The sequence below is a fragment of the Pseudopipra pipra genome, chromosome 14 (genome assembly GCF_036250125.1).
Source record: "Pseudopipra pipra isolate bDixPip1 chromosome 14, bDixPip1.hap1, whole genome shotgun sequence".
NCBI lineage: Eukaryota > Metazoa > Chordata > Aves > Passeriformes > Pipridae > Pseudopipra > Pseudopipra pipra.
In genome coordinates this window covers 2,731,728-2,754,728 of record NC_087562.1, presented here as the reverse complement: position 1 = coordinate 2,754,728, position 23,001 = coordinate 2,731,728, and the positions used below count along the sequence as shown (strand labels likewise).

General features: G+C 41.7%; 1 protein-coding gene across 3 annotated transcripts in view; it reads left to right on the top strand.

Moving 5' to 3' along the window:
• The window catches only part of RSPRY1 (ring finger and SPRY domain containing 1), a 38,123-nt gene that overhangs the window by 3,321 nt on the left and 11,801 nt on the right, over positions 1-23,001 (top strand). Inside the window, exons 2-11 of one of the 3 annotated variants that reach the window (XM_064670848.1) lie at positions 1,756-1,857; positions 7,980-8,165; positions 10,211-10,706; positions 14,241-14,293; positions 15,626-15,738; positions 18,349-18,475; positions 19,871-19,929; positions 20,275-20,341; positions 21,042-21,173; positions 22,421-22,536. In XM_064670848.1, coding sequence (XP_064526918.1) covers positions 10,360-10,706; positions 14,241-14,293; positions 15,626-15,738; positions 18,349-18,475; positions 19,871-19,929; positions 20,275-20,341; positions 21,042-21,173; positions 22,421-22,536 — 1,014 coding nt within the window. In that variant the 5' untranslated portion in view covers positions 1,756-1,857; positions 7,980-8,165; positions 10,211-10,359. Of the gene's footprint in view, positions 1-1,755; positions 1,873-7,979; positions 8,166-10,210; positions 10,707-14,240; positions 14,294-15,625; positions 15,739-18,348; positions 18,476-19,870; positions 19,930-20,274; positions 20,342-21,041; positions 21,174-22,420; positions 22,537-23,001 lie in introns of all 3 variants that reach the window. The other 2 variants (XM_064670851.1, XM_064670849.1) reach the window with 2 other exon arrangements.

Sequence of the window (23,001 nt, the reverse complement as noted above, 5' to 3'; positions counted from 1 at the left end):
ATTTATTCCTTGCTTTAAAGCAGTGCAGTCAGAGGTGCTGTGCTGGGACTCCTGGTCCTTCAAGTATCTCATTAGAATTGTGTCATGTCACTTTGTGGTTTGCATTTCCCCGTGTCCTGACAATGTATTTTGTTTTCCTGGTTTATATGCAGGGACTGTAAAGTTGGCATTGCAGGACAGTGGCTGTGCCAGCATGATCTTTATTTCCTTTTCTATTCTTCATTATGTCACTGAGGTCTAATAAAAGTCAAATTTTCACGCATGACTCATAAGGTTGTGTGACTGACCAATGCGTCACGATCTCTCTTCAGCAGTGCTCGTAATCACCTGCCCTTGATCTGCCACTGCTGTGGCCAGACTTGTGCTTTAGAAGTGCAACTTTGCCGTGGGAACTCTGTGCAGTCAATGGCTTTGCCCTGCAGAAGGGATACCTGGCAGCCCAGAGTCTGGGGTGAGCTGCTGCTCCTTGGTTTTTAGTGTTTATTAAGTGGGGTTCAGTGAGTCGCCATGATCAGTGACAAGAAATCCATCTTTTTCCTGATAAATCTCTCCCCTTGGAGATGCAGTGGTTTCTAAGCATGTGAAACACAACTGTAGCTATTCTTCTCCCTTTCTAAGGCTTTTCTTTGCTGTGGGAAATGCTTCCCTTTCGCTGTAAGGGAATGTCTTGGTGTTTTGCTGGACGTGAGAAGAAGGACGAGAGTCGAGGACATTTTGATCTGAAGTACTGGCATGGCTTTTTGGATTGCCAGCTCCAGGGCATGTGCACAAACTGATACTATTGCAGCTTGAATCATAGGTTAGAGGGCAGCCAGTGAACTGGGTGCCAGGAGGAGGCTGCACCGTTCATGTGTATCTTATACCTTCCTGTAGACAGTGGGACATGCTAGAAAGTGATATTGAAAAAAGAAAACTCAGCAACCTGCTGCTGCTCTTTTCTTTTTTTCTAAAGGCAAAGCTGTCTGGTGCCATGGAGAAGGCTTAGGATTGTTCCCTGCTTTTAAAAACATTCACCTAATGGTGAATGAAGAGTGGTGTGTGTGTGTGTTTGCACTCAAACTCTGGTCAATGTATCAGTCCTGGAGTGAAAGATTAAAAAAAAAAAATTGAACAGATGAGTTGTTCTCTCTTTAGAGTCTCACCCCTTTGTAACATTAGTGAATTTGTGTCTACATGTAATTATCAAAACAATTTCATTAAATTCTCCTGAAATTCCTCAGAAAGTTATTTAGGAGAAGGTGATGGTGAGTTCGCGTTCCTGGTGTTACTCCAGGTTTTTGAAAGCTTTAAAAATTGTTTTTGAGCTTTCTGCTTTTTTTTTTTTTTAACTAAAATGGTACACGCTGTTGTTTACATCATTTTTAGTCTGTCTTGCAGAACATGTACACACTCATCTTCCTCCCACTTCCTAACCCAGCTGTGCTTGTCCGAGCCATGTCCCAGGCACTCCGTCCCCTTCCCCTTCTTGGCCACAGGAGTCTTGACCGACTTCCTCTGAGTTTCTTCATGCCGAGGGAGGCTTTAAAGCATTATGGAGAAAATACCACAGCTCAGTGGTTGGAGCAGGATACCTGTGAGACGTGGCTGAAGCACTTGTGTGACACATGGCTGGCTAATCCACGTCGGGATCTCTCCTGCAGGGTGCTTTCCTGGCTGGCTTGCAGCAGGGCAGGGAGAAAAGGTCCTCAAGGTAGAACCTGAAGAGATAAATGGGAGAAATGAAGCTGAGGGTTTTTTGTTCTTGTTTTAAAATAGGTGAGAACAGGGGGTTGCAGTGATCTGCCCAGAGCTGTCTATCAGGATCTGTAGACTTGAGCTGTGGTGATCGGCGCAGACAGATCCGGAATCACTCTTCCCGTGAGTGCTTCTGAGGTAGGTTTGCTACCCCAGTGACCTACATGTTGTATTGGACTCAGATGACAGTCTCTTGAGCAGCTGTCACTGTATCCACTCACAGGAGGAAGGAGAATCAGAAGAATGTCTCCTGCTCAGCCAGTACAGTCCTGAGCTCTGTCTGGCAAAGACCTACCAGCTTTCTGAGGTGGCCAAGGAAGCCACAAAGGGGGCTCTCAGCTCTGGCCACTGAGAGATCAGGCCATCCTCTGATGCTGCTTGAATTATCAAGAAATGGAACTTTCTTCAGGCTGCTTCCTGCTGCTGTTAGTTTTCCATGTTAGAGATGATAGCCAGTGTCATAAAGGCATAAATTTGGCAGAGATGAGAACAGGAGGGTCTAGACATTGTCTGCTCTGTGAGGCAGTTGTCAGACTGACAATGCAGGCTTCCAACTGGGACATCACTGAATTTTTCAGCAATGTTACCAAAATTTTACACTGAAAACAGTTTTGCATGTGTGAATTTTATGCATTCTTAATAGCTTAGTCCTGCCATCTAACTGGGCTTAGTTCTGTGGTCTGCAGCAGGAGACTGTTCTGCCTTTACAGAGTAGTTCTGTACCCAAATTTCTGCTGAAAACAGGCCCAGCTCTGCCTTATAAGAAACAAAAGCACTGATATGAGTCTACAGACAAGAAACAGCCAAACTCTGGGTTACCACCACTCACTCAGTTACATGAAGCTGGTGGTTTGCTGACAAGAATCTGTCCCTGCTTCCAGCAGTCCCTCCTTGTAGCATCTTCCTGGAGCTCAGGGTGTGATGACTCCAATGCCTCTGTGCTAGTCCCAGGCAGGACCACACTGTGACTGTTTGAGCTGCTCAGTCTCTTGAGTTGCCCCTCAAAATGCTTTTGTGGTTTATATTTGGCTAATGTACAAGGTGCCTTAATTACCTATTATTGTAGTTTATAAGGAGTTGACCTCAGTGTGATTGAAGAGAACTCTTTCATTGGTTAGTGGATAGTAATATAGGTAAAACCTTATCCTTTCTGAAATGTTATTAAATTTGCTAGATAAAACTTTAAAAAATGTCTTTTTCTGTGTGTGTGTGTGTAGTTTCTCTGCAATTCTACTCCTCTGCTTGATATCCAAAGAGACACTTTCCTTCCAGCGTTGTCTGTTCTGGAATTTCATGTGTGGCCTTTTTTGGGAGAGTTTTTTTCTTTTTGTTGTGTGTGTGTGTTTTTTAGTTTTGTTTTAATTTTGAATCCTGATGCCACAAATGCTTTTGTCAAAGTTGTACATTGATAACGTCTGTAACTTTCTGCGCAGCAAGGAAGATTAACTTGAATTAATTGACAGATTTATTTGTAAGCCTCCAAACAAATGTCTGCGCCAAAACTTAATGTGGTATAGCTAATCAATTTTATTTCGTGTGCTTTTATCCCTGCAGTCTGTAGGATTAGTGTTCCTTGCCATCTGCAGGGCGTTATCCTTATCTTCCTGCCACTTCTGAAGCAGTGCTTTATGCTCTGCTCCTTGGGCAACTGCTGAGCTTGTTCAGCTCTGCCTGGCCACGTCACCCTGCTGGAGGCAGCTCTTGTTCAACTTCACTGAGCTGTCAGATACCACTATCTCTTTAAATGATTGTTATCTCAGAAGTGTTTTCATCTGCCTCAAAGCGTAACTTTAGCTCTGCCTCTGATAAGAAATGTAACGATCTGTCTATGGTTTGGGGAGCTGGGAACCGGGAAGCACAGATCGATACCAGCGCTGGGTTAGGCATGAAGCAAAGCTGAGCTTTTTCTGGAGGCCGTAGTACAAAGGACAGTTCCACCTAAATGATCATGAGATGACAAATTATGACCTCTGAGATGGGGAAGCTCAGAAGGTGGTTAATGCTTCAGTCTCTCTTTCGGAAAGAGCTGTAGCAGAACAGTCTGATGCCTCACATGCCCTAAGCACTGCTGTCTCTGTATCCAGACGTAAGGGATATCCTGTGCAGGGGCAGGATCTCCACCAGGCCTACTCTGGAGGCACTAGTCTAAATGAGAAGTGAATTTTACTTTTAAATCCACGTTGCAACTTTGGTGTTTAAAAAACCGCTTTAAGGGAAGTGAAAAGACAAAGTAGTGCATTGTGCAAGTGACTATAAAATCAGACTTTCACAGTGAGTCTACAGCAAAAGAAACCACTGTGGTGGTAGGCAATGTCTGCTGCTTCTTTCTCCTTTGACTGTTATCACATCAAGTCAAACAAGAGATCAGATCCCTCAACTTCTCCATGTTTGGAGAGTTGAATTACCTAGAGGAGACAGGTTACCTAGAGAAGCAGGGTTAAAGCCTGATTGTTTGCATAAACCTTGCACAACCCTGGGGGCTTTCACGGACAAACACATGGGAAGAAGAGGGAGAGCTTTGAGGCGTGATCAGTGTCTTTCCCTTTCTGTGAAACCAGCAGGCTCAAGGTCAGTCAGTTCAGTTTAGGGCGCTGTCGCTGCAGCGGGAAAGCAAACCACTGTGGCAGTGGCTTTGTGACACACTGCATGCCAGTAAATGCTGCTTCCCATCGAGTTTTGACACCAGTCTTAACCCTCCAGGTTATTTTTAAAGAAAATAGAGTTGAATTAGGGGTTTGCTTCAGGTTGCACAACGTGATGGTTGGTTACTAAGTGCAAAAGAACCAGCACAGCATTTACTCGCCCCTCCTGAAACCTGTGGTGCCCTCACTGCGTGCGCTGCGTGGTGCCACACTGGACACCAAGTAGCTCCCTCTCTTTAGTTGCACAAGTCTTACAGGTGAGAGGTTGACCTCAGACATCAATGCAATCTCCTGAGAAAGTTTCCATTTCACATTATAGTTGCGTGTGACTTACTGGAAATTCTTGGTTTTCATCACCTACCCCAGTAATTTCAAAGCTGGAAATGCTCCTTGTTGCTTGTAGTTGCAAACAGGCTCCTTCTCCCTCTTATTCCTGTATCAAAGTTGATTATCTTGCAGCAATTCATAGCTGTGTTTCCTTCTAGTTTGAACTTTTCATCCGACAGGCATCACGAGTGTTTCCATCTCTTCCATTTTAGGAGCATCACACTTTGGGAAAGAAATGCTGAGGAAATATTTCTAATTGTTTTATCTCCTTAATAGGAAGCTGCTGGCCAGAACTCTCACAGTTTTGCATTTGAAAAGCTGTCAGCTTTCCTGTGGGGTTTGCTGACTGAGCTCCAGTGTTACTCTGCTGGAGAGGAGGAATCACTGGTCTTACTCTTGTAATGGTGGCAGAAACTGGAGAAGTGGTTCCGGTAGCTGAAACCCTCTCTCCTTGTTTATGTGCACGAGGGGTTTTTTGTTTGCTTGGCAGTGCACTCCATTTCATGGAAAGAAGAGGCATTTTCCATCGTGAGGCAGTATTATGGTTGGCTGTAACCGAATATTTGAGGGGATGAATCACCGACTCCTGGGCTGCACATTGCAGAGAAATGAACCCGATGCCACTGGGAGCCAACTTCTCCATTGGAGTGCTCGCTGGGATGATCCAGAGGAGGCCCCTCTGGGGTAGGCTGGGCATCCCTGCTGCCAGGCAGGTGCAAATCCACTCACATAGCATTTGTTTCAGTGGGTGGTGATTTCATCTTTCCCCTTGGACTTTCAGCAGTGGCAGGTTGGTCACTCTGTGGAGGCTGCAACTCCCTTTGTGCATCCATGGATGTGCTTGAGCCTGGTGGGAGAGCAGCTGCTTTGCTGTGGTGGGGATGGTCTGTGGTGCTGGTGGAGGTGTGTGAGGGCACAGGAGGCTGCAGCTGCTTTCCTCCCATGCAGGGAAGGTGTCCAGCTCCAGTGGCACCTGATCCTGGTGTTCTGTTGAGGGCAAGATGCGCCAGGACAGACATTTGGTGCTCTCTGGTGTAAAGGAGAAGGTGTTGGGCACTGGCATTCTGTGTTCCAACACCATCTGTCCAGTGAGAGGTATCACTACCAGCTACTTCTTACAGAGTAAAAACTTGTATTTTTATCCTAATTTTGGCAAATTTGTAGTCCTGCATCCCAAAGTAACATCTGGTAGTTGAGTGACTGGATGGCCCTGCCTGTTGAGAGGCCAGGGCTGGCCCAATCTTTCATTAAAAAAATCCCCAATTTCAAAGTCAAATAAAACTAATGTCACTTTTAGAAATCTGGCTGCTGTTGTGATCAGCTTTCATAGCCTTTTTGCCTTCCTAAATCTGTCAAAGAATATTCCTCTGGCAAGTGCACAACAGCTGAGATGGGACTTTCCAGCATTGTAGTGTATGTGAATGGCACAAAAATCTAACTGATCTTGGGGAAAGGGATCACAGCTTTGAACGTGGAGAGCTTGTTTCTGCCCTGTAGCTTAGCTCTTGCTGGTGTTTTCACACACAGCTGCTTCATCTGAAGACTTGCAGTTCTACTCCACCTGCACAAATTGTTTAAGGAAATGGTGTTTGCACGATATTATTGGAGCCCTGACAGGAGGCAATAGGTTTCTGTTCCAGCAGCCTCCCAGGAAAACTTATCTTTATTCTTGTGCTGTTGCTTAGGTGACCCTTAGCCATTAGCTCTCAACATATTAAACAGTGTTTTGATGTGATACTAAAACACGAAAAGTAATACTCACAAACCACACTAAATCCTCCAGTAGCATAATTCTTATGAAAACTAGTACACTTTGGTTAACAGTTTGTCACAGCTTTATAATGTAAGACTGCTGAATTTTAAAAGCAGCTGCAGAGACCCTTTGCTGTGTAACTACTGAAAAAGAATTTAAACGGATTATGAAAGATTAGTTCTTTTCCTTAGCTGTGTTTTAACAGCAAAACAAACATGCAGCCTTTGTCTCAGGAGACTGAACTATTGACTCTCAGGCCACTGGGAAGGAGCCTGTTGGTCTCTCACCATTTGCTTGTTGTTGTGCCTGGCTTGAAGTATCTGTGCCAGGTAGGAGAGGAGGCTTATCTTGGCCTGTCTCCATGCTGCTGTTGTGATATTCTTGTTTTACTCCCTGAATTTTTTTTTTTCTTCGTTTAGATAGTCTTTAAAAAAAAATCCCCTTTCTATTTTATTCACAGTATTTTCAAGTAGAGTGTTAAGTGGTTTTAGAGTTAACAAAAAAAAAAAAGTTTTTTTGGGTCCAGCTTTTGAGAGCAGGGATTTGTGAAAGTTAGGATTGAAGTTAGATTTTAGAATTTCTTTCCACCTCTGTATGTCGAGATCGTTACCTCTTTTTGAAGCAATAGTATATTTCATCTTTCATGAAGTGCAAAATGCTTTTGCTTACATGTCTTGGTTGTGCCTCTGAGGTCTCAGAGTTTGGGCAGGAGCAGAGTTGATCACTCCAATTCCCATTCCGTTCTGCACCTGACCTGAACTGAGGTGTGATGTCTCTGTCCTCTTCAGCAGTGAGATTGAGGGAGTTGGGATGGCCACTGGCAGCCTACTATAAAGTCAATTTGTTAAAATGTTGTAAATATGTCCTTAAAAACTATGGCAGCTGAGATGCAGTCTAGTACATTGCTGTTAAAAGACTTTTAAAAAGCTTTTCCTTTGCACTTATTCGTACTCTGGCCAAACAAGCTGGTTTGTGAGGCAGATCTGTAGCAATCTTTTTTTTTCTACCTTATGTTCCTAATTATTTAGTCTTTCAGTTTGTCTGAGGCTTGACAATGAGCTCCTTGTATGTGATGGTGAGCAACAGCCAAGTGAATGCTGTCAAACTCAGCTCTTTACTAAATAAGGGGAGTTTATCCTGTCATTTCTCTCTTTCTGTTATCTAATCAACTTTTATAGTGTACTTTTATTTTCTGCTGTCTCTACTTGAGGGTGATCTGGAGCAGATATTATTGCTTCTCTTCTTCTTCCTGTAAGCTGTAATTTGAGGGGAGGAGTTGGTCACTGCTCTGCACTTGGTGCTGTGGTATCTGGAATGCCAAGGCTGTAAAAACGGACTGGGTTTTCTATATCAGTGTCTAGTCCTAAAGCTACTAGATGACAAACTGGTTTTTGGAGCTTTGAGAGAATTCCCCCTGTAAAGGCTGAAAATACCAGCATGGCAGATGTGGGGAGGAGGTGGAGTTCATCTACCTTAGGTGCAGTTTCCAAGTGAATTGTTCTTTCTTTCCTGTCTGTCCTCAGGGACTCTTCAGAGCAGCTCCTAGAAGTGAAAGCAGAGTCAGCTGTAATGACTCACTGCCCACCATAAAGGCTCCCACAGCCCTGCCTTTCCTGGATATGACTTTGTGCCCTGAAGAAGGACAGTCCACTTGTGTGACAGCACTTTGTGAGCAACCCCAACTGTTCCTGAACCAAGCAAACTTACGGGTGAGTTGATCATAATCACCTGTTTCTAATCATGCTCTAAGCTGTCAACCAGAAAAACCTAGGATTCAATAATCAGTTTTAATCTTGACTTATTTCTATTTTTGTTTCTTTAGGTAGGTTCTTACTCATTGCTAATCCCCAAAATACAGCTTTTCCATACTTGTTTGGATGACAAGATAGATTCGCTGTGTCAATGTTTTTGTAAGCTGCAGAACAGCTTTACCCATATTCTAAGTCTGTAACACTTTTACACTTCAGCATTATCTTGCTAAAATGTCCTTAAATGATCTAGGTTCATAAATATATGCATATTTTTTCACTAGGAAGACATGTTTTGCATTTACCATAAGTAGCTCTTTAAAAAAAAAAAAAGGCATTTGAACCAGTTGTGATCTTACACAATTCTGTTTGAGATCCTTGCAGTCTGTACTGGCACCTCTCATCTGCTTGTGACTTGCTGACTGAGAAGATAACAGATGGAAAGACTCAGAGCCTGGTGGTCAAACTGTTTAGGGTGTAAGGCAAGCATGATGTGATGCTGAAACCCCCTTCTAATGATCTTAGGAATTTCTTGAACCAGAAATCAAGATCTTGTTGTTTTGGTTTGTTTTTTTTTTTGCAAGTAATATCCCTTGAGGAATTAGGTTTTTTTCTTAGTTAGCCTACAGTTAATTTCTTAACACTGAACATTTCACTGTGCCACAAGAAGATAACATACTTCAAACACAGAAGAGCCTGTGAGAGCTTGTGCTTTTCCAGTGACAGCTGACAGCCCGAGACTCGCTCCTGTGACCAGTGTCTGGCTTCCCAAATAATGTTGTTGTGATCTTGTCCCAAAGGGCAGCCAGCAATGGCACAGTTGCCAGTTGGCCCCGATGGTGGGGGCCTTTCATATTTGAAAGGTGTCAGCTCTCTTTGACTTTCTTTTAACTTTATGGAGCTGCACGTTAAAGAGATTATTTAATAATTGTAGAATAATAATGTATTACATGATATTCACCATAACTTCTAGTGTAAATGTTAAACTTGAATCTTAAAAGGATAAAAGGTACTTATTTATTCTGACATGCTTGAAGTGTTTAAGTAGTGAAATCGTGTCTTTGGCAGGGCTTTATTTTACCTGAGACTTTATGTAATGTTCTATAACAATATGCCCTGTGGATTGAAACATAACTGGTAATGAAATGGGGCTTTGAATCCTTTTGCTCTTGCATTTTCAATTTAATGATTTGAAGGGATTGCCCTACAATCTTGGTTGCTACTGGGCCTGTATTTGGTCCAAATCATTTAAATCAGGAGCAGAAGAATGATTGAGTTAGTCTTCATTCCCAAAAAGGGAAGATTGGTTTGACACTAGATCCAAACAGGCATACAACACCCCTTTCAGAATCTCAGTTAGATCTGTAGGCATTAACATGGTGTCTGTGATTCCTGCTTGTTTCAGGTTTGGTACTTGGTGCTTCTTTGGGTGAGAATCGTAGATGTAGGCACATTCCAAAAAGATGTGTTTTATACACAGATGAACTAAATGTTTCCTTGTTAAATTTCTTGTTTGTTGAGATAGACCACAGCTTTAAGATTAGTTCTTTACAATTTTGTCTATTTTATGAAGTCTGTAAATGTTACTGAACGTTCCTGATGTGAAATGAGAACCTTAAATGTTCAGCCTTTATTGGAGTGGCATAAGCTGTGTGTCTCTATAAAGGGTAAATGTAACTAGTTTGTTGATAATTGGGACTTAGAGGATGGCAGTGTGCTCAGTTTAAGGACAAACTTGTTCCTCTGCACCCAGAAACCATGAAAGAATTGGGAAATAATAGGTAGTGTAGAAAGGAATGGTGCGTGGGCGAGAGCTACTTACCAAGGGAACTTCCTCCTCCTCCTTTTCCTTCCTTTCCCTCTCCCCACAATGGATTTCAGGTACAAGCCTTATGTTTTCTCGGTGCTTCGTCCACCAAGACTGGTCCTGTTTACTAAAACAGGAATCCTTCTGTTATTCATTAGCAGTAATAACACTGACTCTTGTTTTGGGTTTGCTTTTTCAGACCTCCCTCTGATGACCAATGTGAGTTTTGAGCGATTCTATCGGCAACTAAGTCTCCACCTTCCCATCCATTCCAGCTGGTAGCAACGCTTATAATGCGAAAAGATCTCAGTTCAAGATCACACAAACTTTTCTCTTAAAACTTCCTAGATGATTGTAGTTGCTTTGGCTGTGTTCTATGCTAGCAGAAGCCTTTTCCAAGGTTTGCTGTTGACTCTAGAGCACCACATTCCCCGTTTACTGGGAGCCTTGGGGGCTGGAGACATGGGAAACTCGTGCGTTTGCCGCGACGACAGCGGAGCAGAGGACAACGTGGAGTCTCAGGGCCGGCAAACAGAGAACAGCAGAGCACACATCCCTGAGGCAAGAAGCCACCCAAGGGACCCTGTCCGTCCACCCAGGAGGGGTCGAGGGCCTCACGAGCCAAGGAGGAAAAAACAGAATGTGGATGGGCTGGTACTTGACACACTGGCTGTAATTCGGACGTTGGTAGATAAGTAAGTACCTCCTCAAGGAATAATTCAACATGAATGAAAATGTTCTTGTCTCCTCTCAAACTGTGGCTCCATCCTCTCACCGATCTACACCTGACCCTCCCTGAAGCAGCCGTGAGTTTCCACCTGGAGGCTTAGGAGAGGAGCACCTTTCCTAGGTAACAGAAGTAGCTCCTGAGTGCCCAGGTACAGACTCTTCCAGGAGCTGAGGAGCTTTCTCACAGTTCCTGCATGGGCCTACACCCAGGTGGGGTGAGGAGTGTGCTCAGTATTTCTTACCTAAAACAGATTACACAGTTTAGGAAGCAATGAACACTCCAGAGTTTGGGAACTTCTGTCCTAAAAGTTGGTTGTTCAGATTTTCTGTTTTCAGGCTTTATTTTCTTCTTTGGAAATGGTTAAGGAAAACTTTGATCTTTGTTAGCCTGGATAAACAGACTGAGGTTTTCTTTCCAGTTATGAGTCTGACTGCTTTTTTAAGATCATATGTTGTGACTGCCCAACTCCCAATCCCAGTATTGCATTCCTTGCATGCTCAAAGCATCCATTAAGGGTGTGGAGGATATTTACAAGTTCATCCTTATTTTTTCGGTTTTGTGTTGCTTTCTAAAAAGCTTTGAAAGGACCTTAAAAGTGATGGGTTAAGTTAGCTCATCACCTTTTGGGTTAGGTGCAGGCTAGGAATTGGAAAGAGCAGAACAGAAGGAAAAACACCATTCTAGCTTCACAGCTGGGGCTTGAGTTTAAGGTGGATGAGGCTCAGAATAAATGAGTCTTGATTCAGACACCTGCATTGACTCTGGAATGCTCCTGCAGAAGAGTTTCCCTTCCTGCTGTAAAATGCTTTAAATAGAAATACCAGGACTGATGTTTCTCATGAACATTTAAATCTAAGGTGTGTGTCTGTGGGTTTTTTAACAGGCTTTATTTTGTGGTCTGTCTTCAGATCATTAAGTTAAAATCATGGCAAACATTTTTGAAAGTCTCTGCCTAATCCTGCATGCCTTCCCCTTTCCCCAAGTTCAGCCCCTTAAGCTGTTTCACAACACTTTGGTGCACAGCTGATCCTGTTCCTGTGGGTCTTGCAATCAGTTTTGTAATCTTCTAAGCACTTTCCTATGCTACTGAGGGACAATAAGCATAGTTATTTCACTGCCCCTGGAGTCCTTTTTCTGACTAATTCCTGAAGCTACTGTATTTTTTTTTAATGCAGACTGTGGTGAAAAACTTTAGAGTCGTATAATCACATGGGTTGGAAAGGACCTCTTGAAGTTCATCCACTCCAGCCTCCTGCATAAAACCCAGGCTTGGCCAGAGCAGGTGGTTCTATCCAGTCAAGTGTTGAACATGCTCAGAATAAAGAGATTCTCCACCTCTTTGGGTCCCAGTTCCAGTGTTTGACCACTTCCATGTTTTAAATAATTAAATATGTTTAAAAGTTAGAATTTCCCATGTTCCAACACAAGCCTCTCTCAGAAGAGCCCGACTGTCCTGTCTGTTCTTTCCCATTATGTAGCTGCAGACTGAAGTCTGATTTCTCCTGTCCACTGCCCCCCTCAGGGATGAGAGACTGTAGGAATAAGCATGTTCCATTACCACCTGTTCCTCCTAGAGCCTGATTTCTCAGTTTTGAAAACGCCACAACTGAAGAAAATGTTAGGGAAGCTTAAAAAATCTCTTTTCACGTCAAAAAATGTGCAAGCATAAAGTTGAACTAAAGTAAAACAATGTAAGAAGTAACAGCAGATTAGAAGTCCAGGCTGTGGAGCAAAAGATGGCCAAAGAATGGGAGGCAAAATTCTTTATCTGAAAATTTTTTTCTAAACTGTACTGAAAGATAATATATGGGAACACTGTGAGATGAATTGTAAATTAAGTTGTTGCACTGTGATCTGCAATGAACAATTGCTTTCTCTGTTTGCTACTTGTTTTTTCTTGAGGTGGGGTTTTTTTGGTTGGTTTTATCAAATCTGTCAAAAAACGTATCTGACAACTGATTTTTTTTTTCTTTCATATCTAGAAAACTCCTTTTCTTCTAGAAAGGAGCACAGTTTAATTTCCTAGATTCAGAAGGATACATTCTACATTACAGAGCTTATATGAAGAACTACTTTGCAAACTAAGAAATTAGAAAAATGGCTGTTTTGTTTCAAAATGAGGAAGGTGTGGGCTGGAGGGCATGTTTGGAAATTAAGTGGTTAAAATGACAAATCAGTGGGGCAGGACTGTCCTTTGCTCAGTGTCAGTACTGCCAACACCTGCTACCCATGATGGAATCAGAAAACTTGCAGAAAAAAATTCATCCTTTTTAATCATAGCTTTTACTTGTACTTATGGTTGGGGTTTTTTTCTTCTTTCTTTGAATCTTTATATCCTCTGTCTTGAGGTAATTCTGCCTGCAGTATTGCACTTCTTTTTCCTGCTGGGGAGATTAGTTTCCAGAAGAAAGGTGGATATGCTTGGAGGAAAAAAAAACCCCATAATTCAACTATTTGTTTTAAATGTGACAATATAAAAATGGGTTAAACTTCACTTTAGCATTTTCTTGAGGAAATATTTAAGAATGCCTTTTTTTTTTTTGTAAGAAAAACATGTATTTACATCATACATATATTTCATCAAAACTGAGATTTTTTTTCCCTTTGATAATTAATCCCTCCTAGGTAGGTAGTTCTATTATCTGTGTAATTAATGCCTGTTGAAATTTTCTAAAAGTCCTCTGTATTTTGCATTTCCAATTTCATTCCAGAGCTGTGTGATAGAAAGTGAGTGTGGAACGTGGAAGTCTAAGCCTTGTGTTAGTTCCCAGTGCCTAAGGAGCCCTGAATAAGGCATTTTAGGACATGCTGCTGCATAAGCTTTTTCTGGACCTTTGAGGTGCTTACTGAACAGGATTTTGGGATCTTGCTTTAGGTACTTTCAGGGACAGTGCCTGCACGGATACCCAGACCTGGCTGTGGCTTCATGTCCTTGCTCCAGCAAACCAGACTGAGGGGATGATCTGTTCAACTTTTTGTTTTACATGTTGGAAGGGGGGTTGGTTAAATATCTTCTGTTAAACTGCCTTAACATCTTCTTTATCAGCTCTTGTTTGTAGGCTGTGATGCTGTTAGGTGGCTTGCCTTTCAGTTTTTTTAATATTTATATATTTAGCAGAGAAGAAGCGATGCCCCTTGTGCAATTCTTGGTTCACTTCATGACCCCTGACGTGCAGTCTCCTGTTATGTGCTCTGAGGAACCCTGCTAGTGAACAGCACTCAGCCTAAGCATTACATTCAGCTTTTAGACTTGCAGGTGGGGATCACAATTCCACTTAGCAGCTGTTGCAGATATGCAGATGTTGACTTTGAGCCAAAGAAAGGCTCAAATCCCATCTGTGTTTCAGACCTGAAAGTGGCCTTAGCGTTCTGCAGCCTGTGTAACATCCTTTTGTTAAACAGTTCCTGGATTTGTTTCATGTCTGTGCATTATCATTTTATTCAGCGTATTATGTTGATGACTGTGCATAAATTTTGACCTGTGTAATATCTCTTTCAGTGACCAGGAGCCTCCTTATTCAATGATCACGTTGCATGAAATGGCAGAAACAGGTATCAAGGCATTGTGTTGGACATTTCAGTTGTTACTCCTAAGCAAAAAAAACAACCCAAAAAACCCAAACCCCGGAGCCCTCTTTTCTTTGCAAAGAAAAATACATGCTAGCAGGATGTGGTACAACTTGCTACAGCTCTGGGGATCCAGAATACAATTTTGCCCTTTAGAAGCCTCACTGAGCTCACTGCATTTGCCTGAGTTTCTTTGACTCCTTTAAACTTCCCACGTGAACTCTCCAGAAGGAGCCAATGTCAGTGGCATTAAACCATAAGCCACAAAGAATGGCAGTTTGCAGCTAAGGCAGGAACAGCCTAATATGTCAGCGTGGACATGGTTTAAGCCCACATGCTCTGGTGTCCTCAAATAGCACATACTCTTTGGTTTGGTTTGGGTTTTGCTGACCTTAGACCTCTGCTTTACTGATGTATTTGTTCTAACTCTGTCCCTAAGTGCTCCTGCAAGATGAGCCAAGTTTGTGCAGGGGCTCTTCTATCTTTGTTACAGTAGAGAAATTCTCCCAGCTCAAGACTTCCACCAAACTTCTGGATTAGATGAATTTTAGTCTCTCTACCAGTAGAGTTGATACTGGTCTTAGGAAATCTATTTCTGTATTAAAATAAATTTACCAACCTGGTTAGATATTACAGCAGTTCAGTAAAATGCTTTGCATCTGTATACAGATACAGACTCTCTTTATTTTCACTTCTAAGGGAATTACTTTCTTGTAAATCCAAATCTGCTTACTTTATTGGTAGGTTAACATCTTATATGTGAATTGTTGTTTGCTTGCAAGCAAAAGCCCTTGTCTAACTCATTCAACAGGGAGAGCTGTTCCTTAGGAAAACAAATTTTTCTCTAGACCAGCAGGCATGGGACAAACTGATGTTACTTGAGGGAACTCAGGAAGAGTGATCTGATTGTGGTTAAAGAAAAATTATTTCCTCAGTGTCACTGTTGATGCTACTTTTAACACTTAAGAGTTGGCACTGGATGCTGAACTCTTGAGTATCACACTAGAACAAAGTGCACCAAGAGCAGCCCTTCCTAATAGCAGTGGGAACTAAAGAATTGCCTGGGCAAGACTGCTCTCCAAACAGCACAGGTGTTCACTGTAACCCAAGCTCCTGTAAGCTTTTTTTCCTTCTGGAATTTAAACTTCTAAACTAGTGCAAAGTAGTGATGTAAAAAGTAAACTGTTTCCCCTGGCATCTGCAAACCCGCTGGGTAATTTGGAGGATTTTTCAGTTTACACTTGGGGATGTATTATTTTGAACACTTCAGAATCACAGTGTTAATTCTGAACGTCCCTTCTGTTTTGTGGTTGACAGATGAAGGCTGGTTGGAAGTTGTCCAATCTTTAATTAGAGTTATTCCATTAGAAGATCCCCTGGGACCAGCTGTTATAACGCTACTACTTGATGAATGTCCACTGCCAACAAAAGTGAGTCCAAAGCAAATGTATTTATCTGTGGCTGAAGGTCGTTACTGGTGGTTGCCACACCCGTGATCTCTTCTGGGTGGGTTTCACCAGTGATGCAAGACTGTTTGTGGTTCAGAAAATGGGTATTACCTTCAATTTTGAGTCATTTGTGTGCTAATTAATGCTAGAAGTATTCCCCCCCCCAGCCCCCCCCCAAAAAAGATAAATGGTTTATAGGAAAGAACAAGAGGTCTTTGGTTTGTAGCTGTTTTTCTGGCTGCCCTCCCCTGCCATGTGGTACAAACAGCCCTGTGCTGTGCAGGTGCTGCAAAAGCTGAACAAGTTCTGCCCTTTTGTTCTCACCTTCAGAAAGCTGCACATTTACAAATCACTATTGAATTTGTTCCTGCCCTGCACGTAAGGAATGCAGCACAAGGGGGTGTGTGAAGTTAAAACAAGTGACATTTTTTTTACTATGAAATATCTCTATATCGTTTTGGCTAATTAGAATATTTTTATTTTTGTTTACCAAACACTAATCTGGTTTTGGGTAGAAAAATGACCCGAGGTGTTCATAGTGTTGTTGGTACCAGGTGGGTTAGTGAGAGCCTCAAGTGGTTCAACATGCTAAACATAATGAACTTGTCTGTCTTCAAATGCTTGTCATGATCTCACTTCTTCAGAAATCGATGATCACATCATTGCAGCTTTCATTTCTCAAGCTACTGATGCTGCCAGTTTTAGTTTTCCACTGGTGATGTTAGGGATATAAAAAGCTGGTTGCATGAGTGGCTGGAGAACTAGTCCAGCTCTCAAACTACCTGAAATGGGTTTGTTTCCTCTTGGCTATGGATTAAAGGCATCTGAGACTTTTGAACATGAGAAATGTGTTTTGACTGTCACACAAGTTGCAGCGTTATTTTGAAAGCAAAGCCATGACTAGAAACTTTGCCTGCTTGAAAAAAGAAGTCAGGAAATGGAGACCACTGGGAATGCACCATATGAAGAGTGATTTGGGATTTTTTTGTTAGGCTATACAATGTGCTTGGCAACCAAATCATTTGTTTTCAGAAGCCACGGGACTTTTTTTTTTTTTTTTTAGGTACTTAAGGAATTTGCTCCAAAATAGCTGATCTTATCAAGACAAAAGGATCAAGGTGCCTGTTTTTTCTGGGGTGCACAGAGGTTTTTGCTGTGTAGTCTTCTTACAGCACACAGAGCTGCAGCTGTGGGATCTGCTGGTCATGTGCAGCCTAGTGAAGTGTGTGCTGCTGTTCACTTTCTGGACAGGATAAGTTTATAAAGTTTTTGGTCTTAAGAATTTTAGTCAGTGCCCCACTTCCACGACAGATGGAGAACAGCAGCAGGCTGCATTTAATTTTCTGTTATTGCAGGCTATGAAGTCCATAAAGTTAAAATGGCAGTGCAGTAAACTGTTTATTCTATAAAGTCTTTATTTAACTCAAAATAGTTGATCTCTGACAGTTCTAATAATGGCTAAAAGCAGTATCAGAGTATGTCAAGAGTCTAATTTTAGTGAGGCTTTTCCATCCCAAGTCTATGGCTTAGTCATTTTCTTCTTTCTCTGTTCTTTCCACTTAGCTCAGTCCTGTTCATCAGTTCTGTTTTTGTGGCTTTCCTTTTAAGAACATAACTACTTTTCAGTGTGATCTCTGGGCAGACCTCAGCCTTTAGCACAGTAAACTGATTTCAGTTGTGGCTCAGGACACAATTCAAAAAAACACATCTCTTCAACTTGAGCAGTGCTCATTTTTCCTCCAAATGGCTGCTGATGACTTCAATATGAGGAGTTCTATTTTAATTAGATCCTTGCCTGAGATTATGCAGTTTCAATCTGAATCAGCTGAAACTTTCATGAAGTCTGGAAAGTTGAGGAGGATTTGGAACTTTGCAGGGTGGGGTTCTCCCTATGAGATGACTGGTTCTGGCTCTAGATTAACCCCTGACTACCCTGAAAATGCAGGATATGCTCTAGACCTATCTTGAATTTTATCCATACCATCCTGCCTGAATGAAGCAAGTCATTTTAGATTTATTACCCTCATTTACTTCCTAAATTCATGTGACTACCTAAAGCCACTTATGCCCTCAAGAATACCATTTATGACATCCTGTAAAAAGCTGACAGCATCCTAAATTTATTATGGGAATGTGGGCTTTTTGGAGAGGGGGACATGTCTCTTTAGTCCTGAATTCTAAAATCTGAAACAGTCCTTTTCTTTTGGAAAGGGTGTGAGTTTTAGGACACTGGAAACATTAGATGTGATATGTGCTGATTGGTATTGTTTGCCTTTGTCTACTTATAACAGTTCCTGTTGCTGCAGGGAGCTCACTTAGGTATGTCCACAAGTGTCCTGAGCTGTTGATCACTGCAATGACCAACAATCTGGTGGTGATTTTAAAGTTACAATTCTTGGGTCTGTTGACCTTTTCTTCCCATCTGTTCTTTATTATCTTATCTTACAAGACAATCACCCCGTGCTGTCTGTTCTATGAGGCTGACTTCAGTAACAATAATTTGTTGTAATATGTTGAGCTGGGGTGGGGGAGCTGCATCTGTCAGTAATGTTAAATAAGAGATTTCTGATTATTTTTTTTTTCCTTTTGCAGGATGCATTACAGAAGTTAACAGAAATCCTAAACTTAAGTGGAGCTGCTGCTTGCCAGGATGCCTGTCACCCTGCCAAGCACCGGAACACCACTGCAGTGCTCGGCTGCTTGGCAGAGAAGTTGGCAGGTAAAGCAGGGGGGTTCTTCTGACAGCTGGCACTGGGCTGGTTGCAGCACCTCCTGCTTTAAGTAGCCACGATGCAGACTAGGTCAGGAGTGTTTCCTTAGAGCTGAATGATGTTCTGCATGGAGGGGAGACCGTGGGTGATGGGTGTGACAGAACCTGCTTGTTGATTAAAGTGTTGAAGTCTCACCCACCAGGGTTTGAATGAGCCATTCACAAATCCTGGTGCCTGGTTAGTGACTGAGGATCACTGTTGCTGGAATATTGCCTTAGCACTGGTAATCACTCTCCTCTGCAGACCTGCTCTGTCTGTGAATTACTGAGGACACATTCCATACCCAGGAGGCAGAACTATCAAATTGGTGGCCTTGGAGGCTGTATAGAAACAAACAAAAAAAAAGATGCTCTTTCCAATAGATGTGTCTTGTTCTGTTGTAGTCAACTGAAAAGATTCTCTCTTCTGTGTTGCTTGAAATTGCTGAGATTCTATTTTAAAGTGACTTTTCATATAGAATTTTTATTCCCTGTTATTTCTCGTACCCTGTTTGGAGACTGATGATTAAGTTTCCTTCCTGCTGATGGACTGTTTTGTATCTAGGTTTTTGTGCTCCTTTTCTGAAAGTGGATAGGAAATAGAGGAAAAAGGTGATTGTCCAGTATCACTTAATGATTATTAAAAAACCAATTTCTGTCAAAAAACAAAGAACAAAGGCTTGGAAGCATTTTTGTGCTGTAATATTTCTACCTTATTATACTAAATCAAAATGAGATCCTGTATCTATTTTCATCTTAGTGGACACAGATCTCATTGTATCAGCTCAGGCAGCAAATCTGTGAATGCAGTGTTGGAACCCACTGCAATTAGTTTGTAGATGCCAGAATTTGATTCCCTTGATTCAGCAGACAGTATTTCAGGGCTTTTCTCTTTTAAATTGGCTGCTTGCTATGGTGCTGCTGCAAGCTGTAGAATTACCTATCAAGTGGGTGATATCAGATTCTCACTTTTAATTATTTTGGGCTGCTGGTAAATTGAGCTGGACCTTACATGTTGACTCTGGAAGTAAAAGGGTGTGAGTCTCTTTGTGAAAGTAATGAGCATGAAAATGCTTAGTGGAGGCTGGGGGAGTCTTATTTCAAACTCTGAGAAGCATGACTAGAACTCTGTACCCACTTACAGCAGATAAACTGAAAAGGACTGCAGTGTGCCAGTAACTGTGTAATTATTAAATGTGCAGCAAGTATTTGACTGGGAACAATGATAATTGTTCTACATTATAGTTCTGCTTGGCTATGAAACTCTTGGATGTTCTTTAGTTTGTTACCTTGTGTTTGGAAGATCTGTGATGATGAGTGTGTGGTGGTTCCCACGGGTGGATTTCATTCCTGGTGTTCTTGCAGGTCCCGCGAGCATAGGCTTACTCAGCCCAGGAATATTGGAATATTTACTTCAGAGCTTGGTAAGTGTCTTTGATCTTTCTGTAGGCATCCATACATAGCAATTATAATGCAATTTTTTTTATTATTGTGAGAAGTTAGGGCCATGTTTAGTAAATATTGGAAGTGTGTTATGGAAAGCTGAGATTCCAGAGTCTGTGGGATGTCCATCCTTGGAGGTAATTACAAGTTAGTGGCATGAGGCTCTGGGTAGCCTGATCTATTCAAACCAGCTCTCCACAGGAGGGGGAATATAGGAACTTCAGAGGTTCCTTTGAACCTAAAACATTCTGTGACAGACTCACAGCTCTTCCTGTCCATCTGTGCTGGGTATTTATTAAATAACTCTTCTTACTGTCCACGTTTAGAACTTCCAGTCCCACCCGACAGTGATGCTTTTTGCACTAATAGCACTGGAGAAGTTTGCACAAACGAGTAAGTATTGGCCTGATGCTGCTTTTAACAGTCACCCTGTGGCTCCTGCTGCATGATTGTCCCTTTATCTGATCACAGCTCTGAGCATGAGAGGCTGGATTGGTGGAATCACAAATATTTAAGAGAAATGTTTGTCCACTTACAGGCAAGAAGAGATATTTATTGTTTTAGTGACATCCCCCCTACCCCTCAAAACCCTTGAGATATTTGCTGAATTTGCTTATTTTCCCTGTTAGAAATTGCTGTAGAAGGCCTTGTGACATGAGGCCTTTGTCACTGAAACAAATCTGTATTAGAGAGAGAGAACAGTTAGGATTGGGAGTTTGTAGGCAGGAAAAAACATTTATTGCTTTAATGACACCCCCACCCACAAACCCTTAAGAGATTTGCTGAAACTCATTCCTCAGCTTAGAAATTACTACATAATGACTTACAACATGAGACCTTTGTTACTTGAAAAGAAATAAATCTCTACTGGAGAGATGTAGAAAAGCTGTGATCTGTCTCTTGGTGCAGCTCTGTGCTGAGAAGTGGTAAATCTGAGTGAAGGTAATTTCACATCTGCTTGGGGAAAGAATTTCGTGCTATTTGTAATAGTCATGTTTAAATGTGTGTGGAGGGTTCTACTGCATTTGTAGGTTGTTACTGTTTTTAACTAAATTTATCCCTAGCAATTATTCTTTTTGCTCTCAAATTGCAGGTGAAAATAAAATGACAGTTTCTGAATCGTGCATTAGTGACCAACTGATCTTGCTTGAGAAGTGGACAGATAATCCAGACTACTTAAAACGCCAGGTTGGATTCTGTGCCCAGTGGAGTTTAGACAATCTGTGTAGGTATAACAAAGGGATGGATTCATTTAATGTTAAGCACTTCTCCAAGGAGAATGGAGGACTGCTTTGTGTTTGTTTTGTATAAGCACTTACTTAAACCTGACTGCATTTGTAATATCTCCTTGAAAAAGAAAACAAAACAAAACAAAAAAAACCCCAAGAAATAGATCCAGTCTATTTGCATGGAAAGGAAATTTTGGCAAGGAAAACGTTTTTGGAGGGAAGTGGTGTGTACTCTGCAAGTTGGAGCTGCAGTGAAAATTCTTCTTTGCACCAATTTCCTGCAACCCACGTTTCAGCAAATGTGCTGAGTGGCTCAGTAGTGCAGCTCTGTCTCTGGAACAGATGGATTGCTGACAAGTCCTGGTGGCTGTCACTGCTGTGGTCATACCCCAGTGGTGCACAGGCTTGAAGAGTTCTTAAAGACTTTCTAAAGTTAAGATATGGTCTTGTGATCAAAACTGAAAAGTGTTTGACAAAGCACTTTTGTTAGTCATCCAAAAAACAGACATAGCTGTCATCAAATTTGCTGGTTTAGTTGTGATTTCAAGGGTGCAGCAACTCTTAAGAACCCTGTGGTTTCTAATGCCTTTTGGATAAATTTGGATAAAAGGTCTGTTGGGCTTCATGTGCCAGTGTCAGTTGTGTTTAGTAAACGTCTGTATAAGTGTTGTAGCAAGTTTGGGGTGTGTGAAGATAGGATCTTTGATTTGTAAATTAACATGTGTGTGTCAGCAGTTTGACACCTGGCAGGATAAATGCTTTTGATCCTTCCATGTGGAAAGGGGAAGCAGGGAGACAGAGCTGCTTTGGCTCAGTTTAAGTTCATCTTCTACCTGGAAATAAGAGGATACAAAACTTTTAAGTCCTTATTTTCCCCCTTCTTCCCATCCTCAAATCTTTTCCACTGTGATGAATCAGGAAAAACTCTGCCCAGCTGAATATTCAAATACAATGGTAAGTCCTGAAGCAGTGGCACCTTGGTGTGAACTTGGATGCCTTCCATTTGCCTGTGGGTTTCCTGAAAGTAGCAATTAGACTGTGGGAGCTCTAGTCAGAGGTACAGGTCATGCAGGATATTTAACACACAGTGCACTGGAAGCTGTTTTCATGCAGGCAAAATGTTAATCCTTCATTCAGTTATGCCAAAAATTACCTGGATCGTAGAGAGATTGACTGTCACTGTGTGAAATGCTTCAAATCAAGTTTTGCTACAGCAATGATTAAAACTAGTTTTATTTTGCAGTTTTAAAAGAAGGCAGGCAGTTTACATATGAGAAGGTTGACTTGACCAACATTAGGGCTATGCTGAACAGTAACGATGTCAGTGAATACCTGAAGATCTCACCACATGGATTAGAGGTAGGATATTGTTCTCATGTTTTCAACCTGAAAAAGTCTGTAGAAAAAGGCAGGTTTCAACTATTTTGTTCGCCACTTGCTCCAGTGATTTTTTTCTAGAATTAATCCAAGTTCTCTGCCAGCTTTATACAGGAAATTTGCTTTGTCATCAGGAGGGCTGTAACATCACTACCCTGATCTCAATTGTAGAAACGTTCAAATTAAGTAGTGCCTGTATCTGTGCCCCAAAACTTCAGAGAAATGAGGAGAATAGCTGGCTTCTCATTAATTTTGATTAAAATTACACGAAGTATAATTCGATTGTTTATCCTGTTTAGTCTTGAAAAGAGCATCAGATTTTTGTCTCAGCCATGTGTTGTTTTTTTTTTCCCTCTGTAACTCCTTCTAAAAACTTACTTGACTACTTAAGAGATGAATTTTCATGACTTAACATTGAATAGCTCCTTGTCCTTCATATCAGAAGTC